The 16,167-nt window shown below is 30.7% G+C and overlaps 1 protein-coding gene across 1 annotated transcript in view; it reads right to left on the reverse strand.

The window, feature by feature from the left end:
• Positions 1-1,293: 1,293 nt before the first annotated feature.
• LOC141335365 (target of rapamycin complex 2 subunit MAPKAP1-like) overlaps positions 1,294-16,167 on the reverse strand; it is a 575,213-nt gene continuing 560,339 nt past the window's right edge. Inside the window, 5 exon segments of the mRNA XM_073840801.1 lie at positions 1,294-5,064; positions 5,147-5,244; positions 8,774-8,911; positions 11,107-11,247; positions 11,415-11,522. Of these exon segments, the coding sequence (XP_073696902.1) occupies positions 4,942-5,064; positions 5,147-5,244; positions 8,774-8,911; positions 11,107-11,247; positions 11,415-11,522 (608 nt within the window). The 3' untranslated portion in view covers positions 1,294-4,941.

Here is a 16,167-nt window from a genome sequence, read left to right on the forward strand (position 1 = left end):
AAATTCAAAAATGAATATGAGAAAGTATTTTAACCACAAAAAAATTAATTCTTTTTTAAATAATTACTTGTGTTTGCTACTTACGTTACTAAATTTATTTTGCTAATTTACAATTTAAATGTTTAATTAAATTACATTTATTTTACTTTGCACCAAGTAGACAAAAAGTAACAAAAACGGTTTAATTATTTATCAAATTAGTTCAATTAGTTGCCATGGCAACATTTTAAATTTATGTTGAAGTAAAATTTAAATATAAATTTCAGATTAATTTATTCCAATTACTAAAAACTAATTTTATTATTATTTTTTTTTATTTTAATTAACAAAAACGCACATCAAGCCAAGTGCTTAAAAAAAGACAACATTTGGTAAATACAGGGTGCGCTGGACAACAAATCTTTAACGTTTTATCTTTTTTCCTTTTTTATCTTTTTTTAAATTATTTTATCTTGTTTTATTTTTGACAATAGATTCTTACATTCAGCAAAAAAAAAATAAATAAATAATAATAAAATAAAATAAAGACCACCATAGTTACATAGCATACAGGGACTGTATGAGCTAACAGTATTTGTTGCATTAAAAAAAACATTTAGGACATCCATTATTTTATTTTTTCAACTAAAAATTATTCTAAAATATATAACAATAATTAATTTTAATAATTAATTACATTTAATAATAATATATTTTTTGTACTAAACAACCAAATATTTTGGGAAATTTTCCATTATTTTGGAATCAGTTTTCAGTTTAAAAGTCAAGGATATCAAAAATGTATTACTTTACTGAAATATAAAATCAATGAGTAAAAAAAAAACATCGCATTTTTAATAATTGAGAAATTAAACTACTTGTCAAAAAAATATATTTTTAAAGAAATTAATGGTTTTACTTAGGATGCATTACATTAATTAAAAGTGACATTTATAATGTTTCAAAAACAGTGATTTACTATAAGTTCAACAAAAACAAATTTTTAAGGTCCTATTAAAAATTATTTTTTTTCCATATGAATAGTTTCATTAAATTATAAGTCAAGTCTAAACTAAAGCTAAACCAAGCTATTTTGAATCAATTTACGTTTGCTAAATAAAATACCTGATTACTCATCTGCTCTCTTGAATGAGCTTTATGTAAAAATGCATTCTGAGACTAGCTTATCTGTAAAAGATGCATGCAATGCTGCATTAGAATTTGTGCAAAAGAAGCGATCTTAAATGAAAACACAATTATGCTGCCTACCTTATGCAAAAGAAGACAAAATGATGAAAACCCAACAAAACAACACCAGGAGCAAACACATTGTAGTTCAGTCTTTAATTAGAAAATCTACTTATATACAGTATACATGTACTGTAGCAAATATTGATTCCATAGGCCGCATGATAACCCCCCTCCAGGTCATCGGAATATAAATAAAGTTTTATCTGAAATGTCTATCCAGCCGCTATCCCCATCATGGGAAAACGCACGCGCTCTCTCTTTGTCCATCCGTCAGCGCTGAACTGAGTATCAGCCATCGCTCTCCGGCTTTGACAGACGTAAAAAAAACGAAACAAAACAAGATCAGTCAAGACAACATGGCAGTCGGAAACCTGAGTCAGAACAGTTTTGGATAGAATGAACACCCTGAATCCAGTTTAACAACAGCAGCGTTTGAAGTGGAGTTATAGAGCGAGAGTTGGCAGGTTCGAAGCCTACGGACGCGGATGAAATGAACCTTTAACATTTATAAAGAAATGTGGCGAAGACAGTCATACATTCCCATTGCAGCCCGAGAGGACAGTCAGAATAAACCAAAACATCCGTCTAAAAGAGAGAGACGGCGATCGGTTCGTTATTTTAGATATATATATATGCAATCCAAAGATACAATGCAGAGGGGAAAAAACACATCACAGTAAAAAGTAGTTATTATTTCATATTTGATCATTAAAAATCTGTCATTTCTTAAACGAGTAGTTCACATCCAGAACAAACATTTACTGATAATGCACTCACCCCTTTGTCATCCAAGATGTTCATGTCTTTCTTTCTTCAGTCGTAAAAAAAATTATGTTTTCTGAGGAAAACATTTCAGGATTTCTCTCCATATAGTTTGAACTTCCAAAATGCAGTTTAAACGAAGCGTCAAAGGCCTCTAAATGATCTCAGCCGAGGAAGAAGGGTCTTATCTAGCGAAATTAGTTATTTTCTAAAAAAAAATAAAAAAATAAATAATAATAATATTTGTTTACTTTTTAACTGTAAGTGCTCATCGTGGTCTAGCTCTGTGTGAACCATGTATATTCCCGTTTATAACAGTTAGGGTATGTCGAACTCCCATCTCATTTTCTCTTTAAATTTAAAATTGTCCTACATCACCGTTTTACCTTTTTTTTTGGAAAGTGCGTTTGACCTTCTTTGCATGTTCACATTGTAAACACTGCGTTGGCACTTCTGCAGTGATTTTGTAGTTGGTGGAGCAAATGAGATGCGAGTTTTTCGACATACCCAAACTGTCTTTAACCAGAATACACAGAGTTCACGCAGAGCTAGAGGAGATGAGCATTTGAGGTTAAAAAGTATATAAATTGTCTTTTTTTTTTTTTTTTTTAGAAAATAACCAATCATTTCACCAGATAAGACCCTACTTCCTCATCTGGGATCAAGGGTTAGAGCCCTTTGAAGCTGCATTTAAACTGCATTTTGGAAGTTCATACTCGGGGGCACCATAGAAGTCTATTATATGGAGAGAAATCCTGAAATGTTTTCCTCAAGAAACAATTACTTTACAACTGAAGAAAGAAAGACATGAACATCTTGGATGAGAAGTACATTATCTGTAAATTTAAATTACAATTTATGTACTGTACTTTTGCAGCGATGTAGGACAATATTGAAGTTGAAGGAGAAAATCAGATGGGAGTTTTTTGACATACCCTAACTGTCCTGAAGTGGAATACACAGAGTTCATGCAGAGCTAGATTTGACATGCATTTAAGTTAAAAAGTATACACTAAAAAATGCTGGGTTGTTTTAACCCAACGTTGGGTTAAATATGGACTAACCCAACTGTTGGGTTAAATTTTTCAATTAAATTTTTTACCCAACAGTTGGGTTAGTCCATATTTGACCCAACGTTGGGTTAAAACAACCCAGCATTTTTTAGAGTGTATAAATAGTTTTTTTTAAGGAAGTTGAAACTCGCAGGCACCATAGAAGTCCACTATATGGAGAACATTCCTGAAATGTTTTCCTCAAAAAACAATTTCTTTATGACAGAAGAAAGAAAGGCATGAACATCTTGGATTACAACAGGATGAGTACATTTTCTGTAAATGTTGGTTCTGGAAGTGCACTCCTTCGGTGGTAAAAAGAGTTTCCTGACTTAAAGAAGTAGTTCACTTCTAAAACAAAAATTTACAGATAATGTGAGTTGTCATCCAAGATGTTCATGTCTTTCTTTCTTTATTCATAACGAAATTGTTTTTTTTAAAACATTTCAGGATTTCTCTCCATATAATGGACTTCTACGGCGCCCTGAGTTTGAACTTCCAAAATGGAGTTTAAATGCAGCTTCAAAGGGCTCTAAACGATCCCAGCTGAGGACGAAGGGTCTTATCTAAAATTTAAATACTTTGTAACCTCAAACGCTCGTCTTGTCTTGCTCTGCCTGAATTTTCCCGGTTTAAGCCAGTTAGTGCATGTTAAAAAATCTGCATTTTATTTTCTTCCTCAACTTCAAAAATTATTTCAAAATCATCCTACATTGCTGCAGAAGTAGCAAACCAGTGTTTGCAAAGTGAAAATGCAAAGAAGATCAAACACCCTGTACAAAAAAAGGTAAAACAGATGTAAGACGATTTTGAATTTCAGACCGTTTCTCGACATACCCTAACTGTCTTAAAAACAGAGTTCCAGCAGAGCAAGACAAGATGAGTGTTCTGGGTTAAAAAGTACATAAATTGTAATAAAAAAAAATAAATGACCAATCGTTTTGCTAGAGAAGACCCTTCTTCCTCAGCTGGGTTGGTTACAACTGCATTTGAGACCTAAGCCGCATTTAAACTGCAAAGTTCAAACTCGGGGGCACCATAGAAGTCCACTATATGGAGAACATTCCTGAAATGTTTTCCTCAAAAAACATTATTTCTTTGTGAGTGAAGACAGAAAGACTGAACATCTTGGATGACAATGGGTTGAGTACATTATCTGTAAATGTTTGTTCTGGAAGTGAACTACCCCTTTAACCTACTATCCTCCTCCGGTGGTAAAAAATAGTTTCCCGACTTAACCAGCGGACGCTTAAAATCTCAAAGAACGCATTAGCCTTTATTGATCTGTAGCAGGCACTGAAGTACTATGGCCAAAGAGGGTTTGTCATCAGACCCTGAATGCATTTGCTATATACAGTTTCGTTAAAAAACAAAACAAAACAAAAAATTGCGATCCCTTTATGCGTCAGTTTTTCGATGCGGTTTAAGTTAACGTCTTTGATACGGCTAATGCGGTTCGCTTGCTCTTTCTGGCTTGTAAGGTTCCGACTGCGTTTGTTTGGTGCGTGTTTTATGTACAGTTTGTTTGTAGGCAGTGGAAGTAAGTCTTTGACGCAAACAGCAGCAAGTTCTCGGTCCTTGGCATTCAGAGTCCAGCCGATGGTTTTGTCTGCTCTGGGCGATGGCTGTGGCTTCAAACGTTAATACAATTGTTCAATTAGATTGTTGGTTGGTTTTGCTAGTACATTCGAGTGACAGCAGAGAGCATTAGTGCTCTGATATGATTAAGGACCGTCAGTCCAGGAAAGGCCGACCTTGAGAGGCTGATTTCTCCATCCGGATGAGACGAACACATGTTTTCCTCTAAACTTCTCTTTGTATTTTCCCGTCTATCTCTTTGCCTCCGTTCACACAGGCCGTTTGGTTCAGAAAATGCTGATCGGTTTGGCCGCCAGCCCTACTGGCCCGACTTTTTGTCCTTCTGGAAACTGAAGCTCGTGCGACGGTTCAGTTTGCGTTGTTTCTGGGCAAAGTAATCCGCCCTTGATGTGCTTGCACGCGACTCCAGGATGTAGTTCACCTGGGAGAGGAAGAGGAAACGACACACTTCCTGTGAATGGGATCAAATGTATAAACAAAAATGCAGTAGGAACAAACCTTACCTTGAGCACAATCTCATTGACAGTAGCAGCATCACACTCGAAGTACAGGGCTTTGTAATCGTGGTTGCTTAGATATGTGAGCTTAAATATTGCATGACCTACAAAGAAAGAACAAAGGAATTATATTTAGCAAACAAAAAGACGTTCAATATACGTGTATGTGAGCTATATATGTTTAATAAAAAAATATGATACGTTACTTTTCCATATACATTTATGACAATTATGATGATGAGGATTTATTTATTTAAACAAACAAAGGTGCATTAATCATTTTAATAAATTTTTATTTTTGGAAATATTCCATTACGTTTGAATAACTTTTAAATAATTGAGGAAAATAATGATAATACATAAAATAAAATAAGATGAGGACAATCATTACTAGGGCTCTAAGAAATCTTTTTTTTTTTTCTAAATTCCGTTTTATTTTTATTTATTTATTTATTTTTGTTCAAATTTAGTTTTTATCCATTTTAATTTTTCTGGATTCATTTTTTTCTGTTTTTTTTTTCTTCTAGACTCTGTTTTAATGGTTAAATAAATAAAAAACAATGAATCAAAAAGCCTTTTTCCCCCTCTCAAATTTAATTTACCAAATTTTCCATTAATGTTCTAAGTGGATTTTAAATGCAAAAACAATTTTTTGTCTTGATAATTAAGTTAAATAATTTAGGTTAAAAAAATTATAAAATAGAATAAAATAAACAAAAAAAGTTTAAGTCAATTTTTTTTTTTCAAAATTAATTTTAATTTGAATTAAATAAATGTTTATTTTCAGGTTTTTTGTTTTTAATTTAGTTTTTATTTATTTTAATTTTTCTGGAATCCTTTTTTCCTTAATGTTCTGGATTCCATGGTTTGATGGTTTCATTAAATTATAATAAATGCATATTTAATTAATAAAAAAAAAATTTCACCAGAAATACTGTGTTGCCTTTAATTTTCTGTTTGTATATGAAATAACAGATAGATTTTTCTTAAAAGTAAGATTTTAATGATTTAAAAAGAAGTCTCTTATGCTCATCAAGGGTGCATTTACTTGGTCAAAAATACAGTAAAAACAGTAATATTGTGAAATATTACTACAATTTAAAAAACTGTTTTCTATGTGAATACATAGCAAAATGTAATTTATTCCTGTGATCAAATCTGAATTTTCAGCATCATTACTCCAGTCTTCAGTGTCACATGATTCATCAGAATTCATTCTAATATGCTGATTTACTGCTCAAGAAAATTTCAGATTATTATCAATGTTGAAAACAGTTGTGCTGCTTCATAATTTGTGGAAACTGTGATACATTTTATTCAGGATTCTGTATATAATTAAAATGCAACTTTTTTTTATATCAAACATAATAATTAATTTAAATATTTACTGCATCTTTGAATCTGAACACACAGGACACACAGAAATAAATGGCCCCGCTCCAAAAACGAACGGCATATCCCGACTGTGAGACTGGAGCGTTTCCAGGCGTAGTCGGAGCATCGGTGTGCGGCGCAGCGCCTGTGAGCAGACTTCAGCAATCTGTCTGCACTTCATCAATCACCGTTAGCAGCACGCGTCTGGAGAGCTGCGCTCGTGTCCCTGTCATATCCGCTAAGAAGAGATGTCTGCATCACTTACCAATGCAAACCTTACAGAAAGGCTGCGTAAATAGATTTTGTTTTCGGTAACGGAGTTCCCTGTAAGTGTAATGCAATATAAATCCCTTGGTGAGTTTGCAGCGCTACACTATATCTGTCAGTCGCCGGTGGTGTGGGACATCAAAAGAGCTTCTACATAAAACAGAGACACTTTCACTGAGGAGCAAAGAGAGGCAGTGCCTATTACTTTACTGAAGAGTACAATACTTTATATCTCATTTTTAATAATAAATCAATATATATACTTATTTGTCAAAAATATATATTTTTAAAGATATTAATTTTTATTCAGTAAGGATGCACTGATCACTGATTTAAAATGACATTTATAATGTTACAAAAATTTCAAATAAATGCTGTTCTTTTGAGCGTAATGTTTATCAAAGAATCCTGAAAAAATGTATTTATCCACAATAATATGAAGCAGCACAATAGTTTTTAACACTGATAATAACAAGAAATGTTTGCTAGGCAGCAAATCAACATATTAGAATGATTTCTGAAGGATTATGTGACACTGAAGCAGGGTTATTATAGTTAACTTTTAATAAAAAAAATAAAAATAAAAATGTTACTTAAAATAAATGTTAACCAGAATAAAATAAAATATAAAAAACTTTTTTTTATTTCAACATTTTTAATTTAACTAAAATAACCAAAACAGAAAAAAACTACTAAAATGACAAAAACTCAACAAAAAAAAAATACAAAATAAAAAAAAAATAAAAAAATAATAAAAACTTTATAGAAAGAAAGAAAAAAAAAAAACCTAAAATGACAAAAACCCAACAGAAAATATTAAAACTTTAACAAAAAAATAAAAACTAAATATAATATAAAAATATAAATAAAAAAATAACTACATAGCACTGCATCTAAATACTGACATAATGGCTGCAGAAAATTCAGTTTTGCCATCACAGGAATAAATTAAATTTAAGATATATTCAAAAAGAAAAGAGTTATTTTGACTTGTAATAATATTAGTGTTTTTACTGTATTTTTGATCAAATAAATGCAGCTCTGGTGAGCAAAATGACAAAATTAAAAAATAAATAAAATAAAAACTTTAACCAAAACTAAAACTAATTTAAAATTAATAAATTAAATTAATAAAAACTATATAGACATATTTTAAAAAACATCTAACCAAAATAAAAAAAAATAAAAACACAAAACACAAAAATAAAAAATTCAAAATATAAATAAAAACTATAATATCACTGTGACTGTAGACTAGCATTATGGCTGCAGAAAATTCATCTTTGCCATCAGGAATAAATTAAATTGTAAGATATATTCAGAAAGAGAAGAGTTCGTTTGACTTGTAAAAATATTTCACAATATTAGCGTTTTTACTTATTTTAAAACAAATAAATGCAGCCCTGGTAAGCAAAATGACAAAAACTCAACGTAAAAAAAAAAATACTACAACTTTAAACTAAAACTAATAAAAATAATAATAATAATAATAAAACTATATAGACATATAAAAAAAGAAAAACAAAGAAAAAAGAAAATGACAAAAACTCAATAAAAAAAGCAATAAAAAAACTATATTGACATATAAAAAACTAAAAATGACCAAAACACAACAAAAATACTACAACTTTAGCCAAAATTAAAATGAAAACAACAAAATAAATACCAATTCAAAATATAAATAAAAAACTATAACAGCACTGCAACTGAATACTGACATAATGGCTGCAGAAAATTTAGCTTTGCAACCACAGGAATAAATTAAATTTTAAGATATATTCAAAAAGAAAAGAGTTATTTTGACTTGTTTCACAATTTTATTATTTTTACTGTATTTTTGATCAAATAAATGCAACCTTGGTGTGTAGAAGAGACTCATGTACATGTACAAAACATGTATAAAAAAAAAACAGTGACCCTGAAACTTCTGGTAGTGTATATAAATAAATAAAGATTTCATGCATATTTTACAAAAGTATGAGCAGAACTGACTTGGGCTCTTCTCCTCCACCAGGTCACAGGCACACAGCAGATCCGAGTCTATGGAGATTGGCTTCTGTCGGATCCAGAACTTTGTGCTTGTCTTCTGATTGGTGACAGGATCGATCTCTACCTTTTCACCAGAAATTCCTGAAAAAGTGAGAAGGATTTATCTTAAAAATCTCTTATAGATCAATTTCAACCGTCAGTTTTTAATCAAAAGAGTTTACATAAAAACAACGTTGAGGTTTTAAAGATGGGTTTATTTTTGCAGTTATTTAAATATGAAAGGAGAACTGCCCCAGACTGACACCGATTCTGTAACCGTGTGAGAAAGAGAGGGGCCTGGAATATGATTACAGGTCTATCTCAGAAGCACACACACACAGTCTATCCATAATGGATGTGACAGCTGTCAATCATTCACATGACTTAAAAAATATAGCATGCAAACATCAGTGTGCCAGAAAAAAAATTCCAGGCTGTCAATCAGAGTGAAATTCCTAAAGAGATTCCATGACTAACACAGGCTTCCTGCGCCTGGAGCGCTGCTGTAATTGGGATGGAGCTGTGACTGGAGCAACTGTCAAGTGTGCAGGAATATTTTTTGTGTTTTCACAAAACAGTACTGTGTTTGATCTGAAGACCATCTGCCAAACTTTTGTTCATGAGTTGAATCATGCGCTTTGAGAGTCAGGAGAAGCAAGGGAAAACTGGAGAGACTTTCTCAATGAAGTTCTAAGTGTTAGAGTCTAGTATAGTATTTTGTGCCAAACTAAACTATATCAAATATGACCATTATTTCCAACATTATTATATATTTTATATATACAGTTGAAACCTGAAGTTTACATACACCTTGCAGAATTTGCAAAATGTTATCAAAAGGATCATAGAATTTGTGCGATTTTCAGGATTTTTCTGAAGAACAGCGGGCAGTTTAACTCTTCAGGACAAACAAGGGACAACTATCACTTAACAAAAAAACACATTAAAAAAATACATTAAGAATGAAGATAATTTTCGATATTATAAGTGTAGTATAATATAAACTATTACTGTTTATATAACTATAATACACACACACTTTAAAAAAAATTATTAGCATTTTTAAAATGAATAATTGAATATTTACTTATATATACTATAATTTAACTACCTATATATTAGTTATTATACATGGTATAAATAAACATACATACATTAAAATAGATGCAATCTCATAAGTTTACATATATATATTTATTAGGGATGCACCGAATATTCGGCCACCGAAAATTTTCGGCCGAAAGACTTTTATCGCCGAAACAACACGGCTGAAACAGTGTTGACACAAACAGAAACCACAGCCTGCACGTGCTTGTCTGACAGCAACACGTCTGCGGTGTGGACGTATATCAGTAGATCTGTGAGAAAGACCCACGGATATCGATTTGCAAAACTTGTAATGCCAAAATTTCAAGAGGGGTTTTGTCTGCTGTCGTGTGTGCAATGATGAGAACAGAGAACGGCGCATTGCGCGCAGACATATGTGGCTTTCAGTGAGTGAAAAATAATGGCTTTACGTTGGTTACGTCGCAATATTTTAAAGATATGTCTTTTCTATATACTGTATTTTTATAAATATTTATTATTTAAACCATGGAGGTGAGCCAATGGATATCACACAAGCAACGTGAAAACTGCGCTAAATGTGAAAGTGAAAACTGACAGTGCTTTCAGCATCTGACGTGCATTCTCTCAGAGACAATGAGAGACGACTATACTTCATATGCTGATACTAATTTAGTCACCTAATATTTTTCTTGTGCCCCAAACATGGTGGGAAAAAATACAAAACGTCTTTTGTGTAAAGTTTGTTTTTGAAAGTCTTAAATAAAGCTCTTAATTTTCATTGATGACTGCAGTGTTATTAGGGGTTAAGAAAGTCTTAATTATGATCCTAATTATGATTTCAGGTGGTCTTAAATGTGGGGACTGAAAGACAAGAATTGCGATGAAACTTCAAAAGGCTATCCATTGAATAAATATGAGCGCTGCATGTTTCAAAATCATTTGTTGCGCTGCTTTGTGTACCATTCTGACAGCGCCTCCTGCTGGAAGAGAAAGACGTAGACTTGTAAATGTGAACTGATGGATCCACAAGATAATGTGTTATAAAAATTATTTTTTATAAATTATTATATAATTATTATTATATGCTTCTACACTATATTATGCCATTTCATACTACTAACACTACAGTAAAGTACTCTATTTTGTCCCACTGAATCTGGATGTTGGTCAGAAATAGAGCTAGATATTTCATATTTCATATCTAAAACACAGGGATTTAGAAACCATACCTAGCTGCACGTCTGTGGTGAAGCGGAGCTTGTGGATCATGCTGATCTTAAAGGACTTGTAGTGGTGGCTGCTCAACATGTCCTGTACCGTAGTGATGTCTATAGGCGGGTCCTCCTCTGAGCTCTCCTCGCCTCGAGAACCTGCAGATAAATATGCGTTAGATGTGCATTTGTGCACTTTACATTTAATGCTGCTGTTGTTTGCAACAATAAAGGTGATCAATAATGTAATCAATTTATCTAAAGAAAAAAAACCCTGTAATGTGTGTTGAAGTGGAAGGAGCATCAGAAATGTCATCAAAGCTCACTGTTTTCTCGGACCAAGCAAAACTCCATGGTTCCCTGGCTCTCCAGCGTACTGTCCAAATCCACAGCCACATTCGGTTCGGTTTGCTTCTCCAGTCGATACATGGGGCCTGAAATAAATCACACAAACACTTAACGTTTGATATGAGCTGTTAAGAGTTTGGTTTATTTGACTGTGGTTGCACATGAGCTACAAAATGCATTTTACTGCACTGGTCGAGCTCAAAGATCACTACAACCATAATAACAATTTTCAAAGATCAGGTGCTCCTGCCCTTAAACTGAACTATTTAATGAAACAAGCCAAATGAGTAGACCACATACTTATAGAAATAAGTGTTTCATTGCATTTATTTTCAATTAATTATCATCAAAAATACTAATTCAATACTTAAACATTCTGATGGGAGACAATTGCAAATACCATCATAAATTAAAAAAAAAAAAAAAAGTTCATGCCTGATGTAACATATTTTAGTTTGCATTATAAAACACTACCATTCAAAATGTTACAAAAGACTTGCATTTTAAAATAAATACTGTTCTTTTGAACTTTCTATTTATCAAAGAATCTTTAAAAATCTTTAATGGTTTCCATTAAATCATAAACAGCACAACTATTCAACATGGATAATAATGAGAAATGTTTCTCAAGCCGCAAATTAGCATATTAGAATGATTTCTGAAGGATCATGTGACACTAGAGTCTTCAGTGTTAAATATTATTAATAATAATAATAATAATAAAAAAAATTCAGTAGTTCAATACCAATACGAGTAAAATGTCACTGTTCTCAATAGTTTTAAATAGTTTAAAACTATTTAAAAATAAAAACAAATAAATAAATTAAAAATTTAAGATTTAAAAGTGGTTCAAAAAAAATTTAATAAAAAAATAATTCATTCATTCATTCATGTGACACTGCAGACTGGAGTAATTAAGCTGAATATTCAGCTTTGCATCACAGAAATAAATTTTATTTTACAATATATTCACATAGAAAACTGTTATATTATATTGCAATAATATTTCACAATATTACAGTTTTAACTGTATTTTTGATCAAATAAATACAGCCTTAGTGAGTAAATAATCCTACTGATCCCTGATTTTTCTTTTCTTTCTCATAACATTAATCATCTCTACTATACTGACCATATATGTACTTTGAACGGTTTTATACAATAATAGAGGGAGCCCTTGAGAGAAGGTAGCCATCATAAATGACTGTTAACCAGAGCACTGTTAGAGACAATATGCTGGGATTTACAGCTTTAGGCTTCTGTTTATAACACCGTTGATTAATATTGCTCACTGCAAACAATCTAATTTGACTTTTTATAGTCCAATCAGACGATATCTACCCATCTATCTACCTATCTAGACCTAAAGACCGATTCACTTTGAACCATCTTCAAATAGGAGAGAGGTTTGTGAAGATAAGTCAATAACTATTGCCTTGCAGGAACAATTGATGGCTATAAAACACAAAAATGGCTGTTTATTTTTTGTCAGAAGCAGGAAAAAATGCCCAGAGGCATGATCAAGTCTTTCCCTCGTTTTTTCACCAGAAAAGAAGGGGAAAAAAAACAATACAGAGAAGCTGCCAATCTAAATAGGGCAAACACTTAGGGCGATATTTACCCTTTTGCAAATACCGAGGTTTTCCAAAATGTCACCAGAGCCTCCGAAAGCTTACGACCTCTATGGAGAAAGAAATATGTTCGAGGCACAATGCGAGATATACAAGAACGAAAGCTAACGAGTGAATCAATTCTTTATAACACTTTAGTTCTGGGGCTGATGTGGAAGAATTGGACTAGTTGAGGTTATGAAAGAAGGTAAAAGCATCTTTCTGAATCCCTGTGACCGCTGTGACACTGAAGAGCAGGAGACTGTGACTAATTCAGAAACACGCCATCTGACCTTTACAAGCTTTCCTGCGACCCTGCGCTGATCTCAATGAGGTTTTTATTCATTTTATCATCCGTCAGGCGAAAACTGTAAGTCTGATCACTTAGTAAAGTAACAGCACACCTCTCACTGACAAGATACAATATCAAATATTTAATATTTAGAGTTTATGGTTCAAAGCCCTTGTCACAAGTAACAACACTATTAATAATGAAGCAGGACTTGGCAAACATCTTTAAAAAGGTATAAATAAGGTACAAAATGTAAAAAAAAAAAAAATTAATTTAATTTATTTGCAAATAAATAATTAAGATGAATTTTTATTTCTAAATAATTTGGAAAGAAAGCAATTAAGTGCATTTATTTGATCAAAAATACAGTAAAAACAATAATATTGTGAAATATTAATATATTTTACTATCAGAGTTCCTATTTAAAATTCAACAATTTTCCAGACTCAAATTACCAAATGTTTTAGATCATAAGATCATATTTCATGTTGAAAACAAATGATTAAGGGTAAATAACAATAAGTAAACACTAAATAACAATGAGTAAATAAATGATATATATATAAATGATATATGTGTGTTAATCATTACACACTAATTGTGTAATAATTAAAGATTCAATAGTGGTTCAAAAATTAAATATTATTATTATTAAAAATAATAAAAGTAATAAAAAAATAAAATTTTCAGTAGTCCAATACCAGTAAAATTTTACTGTTCTCAATAATTGAACTTTTTGAAAATAGTTTAAAACTATTTAAAAATAAAAGATTTAATAGTGGTTCAAAAAAGTTAAAATAAATTAATAAATTAATTAATTCAGAAGTCAATACATGAAATACATTAAAGGCATTAAAAATGAAAGATTCAATAGTGGTTCAAAATTAATTAAACAAATAAACAAACAAATAAATAGATAAATAATTCAGAAGTTTGTACCAATACCAGTAAAATTTCACTGTTCTCAATAATAGACTTAATTTTTTGAAAATAAAAACAAATAAACTAATTAAAAATTTAAGATTCAACAGTGGTTCAAAAATAAAATAAAAATTCAGTAGCCTGTACCAATACCAGTAAAATTCCACTGTTTTTAATAACTGAACTTTTTAAAAACGATTTAAAAATAAAAAACAATTAATGAGTTAATTATTAATGCTAATAATACAATAAATACAAAGCTGAATTTTCAGCATAATTACTCCAGTCTTCAATGTCACATGATCCTTCAGAAATAATAAAATATGCTGATTTGCTTCTCAATAAATATTTCTTATTATTACTAAGGTTAAAAACGGTTAACTTAATATTTTGAGAAACTGATAAAAAAAAATATTCAGGATTCTTGATTAATAAAATATCAAAATATCAACATTTACTATCTTCTGCCTTAACTGTCACTTTTGATCGATTTAATGCACCCTTGCTGAATTAAAGTATTAATATCTTCCAAAAAATCTTTCAGTGATAGTGTATATGGCAATAATCATACATAATAAATGCATTTTTATAGAATTTAACTGAAGTGCGGTCACAGGTGTGTGTATATATATATATGAAAGACTTCAGCGATCAGATTTCAGAGCCGTTTTATGATGAATCTTTAATAACCGCAGAGCAGACGTACCATGTGGAGCTACAAATCCAATCATTTTGTGCGCATGTGTGTCATTAAAATATGAAGCCAAGTACTAAATAAAACAGCTGATACTAAATACCCACAAATCCACACAAATACAGCGACTGCTGAAAATGTTCAGCTTTGTATCATGTCTCAATGCATTGGCCCTAAGCACATAAAGCATAACAGTCACGGTGTTTCTCTTTCTTCTGAGCTCATCTGTAGTTCACACACAGGCACACCGACCTCAAACCGCAGTCATCGCTGCCTCCCAAATGTCACCAACATTTACCCTGATAAGGCTCATAGGAGGCATTCAATCGCGCTTATCTCCCCCAACAGACCCACCGAGCTTTACAAACCCTGAGCCGCTCATAAAACTAGTCATATTTTACAGTGCGCACCCCTTCTGGTGTCCACAAGTCCTACTGTTATATATTCACTCTGTTTAACAGCAAAAAAAACAATACATTTTTTTATTATTAGATTTATATATTTTTTTAAACACCAGTAAAAATCTTTAAACTTTATTTAAAAAAAGTATACTAATTAACATTAAATAAACTCAAAATTATATTAATAGCAACAAATTAATAAAAAAATATTTGATCCCTGTTATTATGCTTTAATTATATTTTAACATTATTCTTTTTATATTTGAATTCATATACATATGTATGTTTTTATTCATGAATGTATGCATAGATAGATAAATATGTACTATTATATATATATATATATATATATATATATATATATATATATATATATATATATATATATAAAATAGATTTTTTAAATAAAAATAGACAAATTAACAACAAGAAATAAATATGTATTATTTGTCCATTTTTATTTAAATATATATATACCTAAATTGTTATTATTTTTTTAATTAAAAATAAATGTGTACTATTATATATAAGACAGTTTTATTTATGTGCACGTGTTTATGCATTTAATAAATGTTAATATGCTTAATTATATTTTAATTTGTATTTTGAATTAAAAATTAACATATAAAAATTTAATCATAACACAATGTAACATATTTCCTTGTTGTTCATTTGTCTACTTTTATTTAAAAAAATTAGATACCTACATTTTTATGTTATTATATTTTTAATGAAAAATAAATATGTGCTACATATATATATATATATATATATATATATATATATATAAAATAGTACATATATATTTTTTTT

The sequence above is a fragment of the Garra rufa genome, chromosome 5 (genome assembly GCF_049309525.1).
Source record: "Garra rufa chromosome 5, GarRuf1.0, whole genome shotgun sequence".
Classification (NCBI taxonomy): Eukaryota; Metazoa; Chordata; class Actinopteri; order Cypriniformes; family Cyprinidae; genus Garra; species Garra rufa.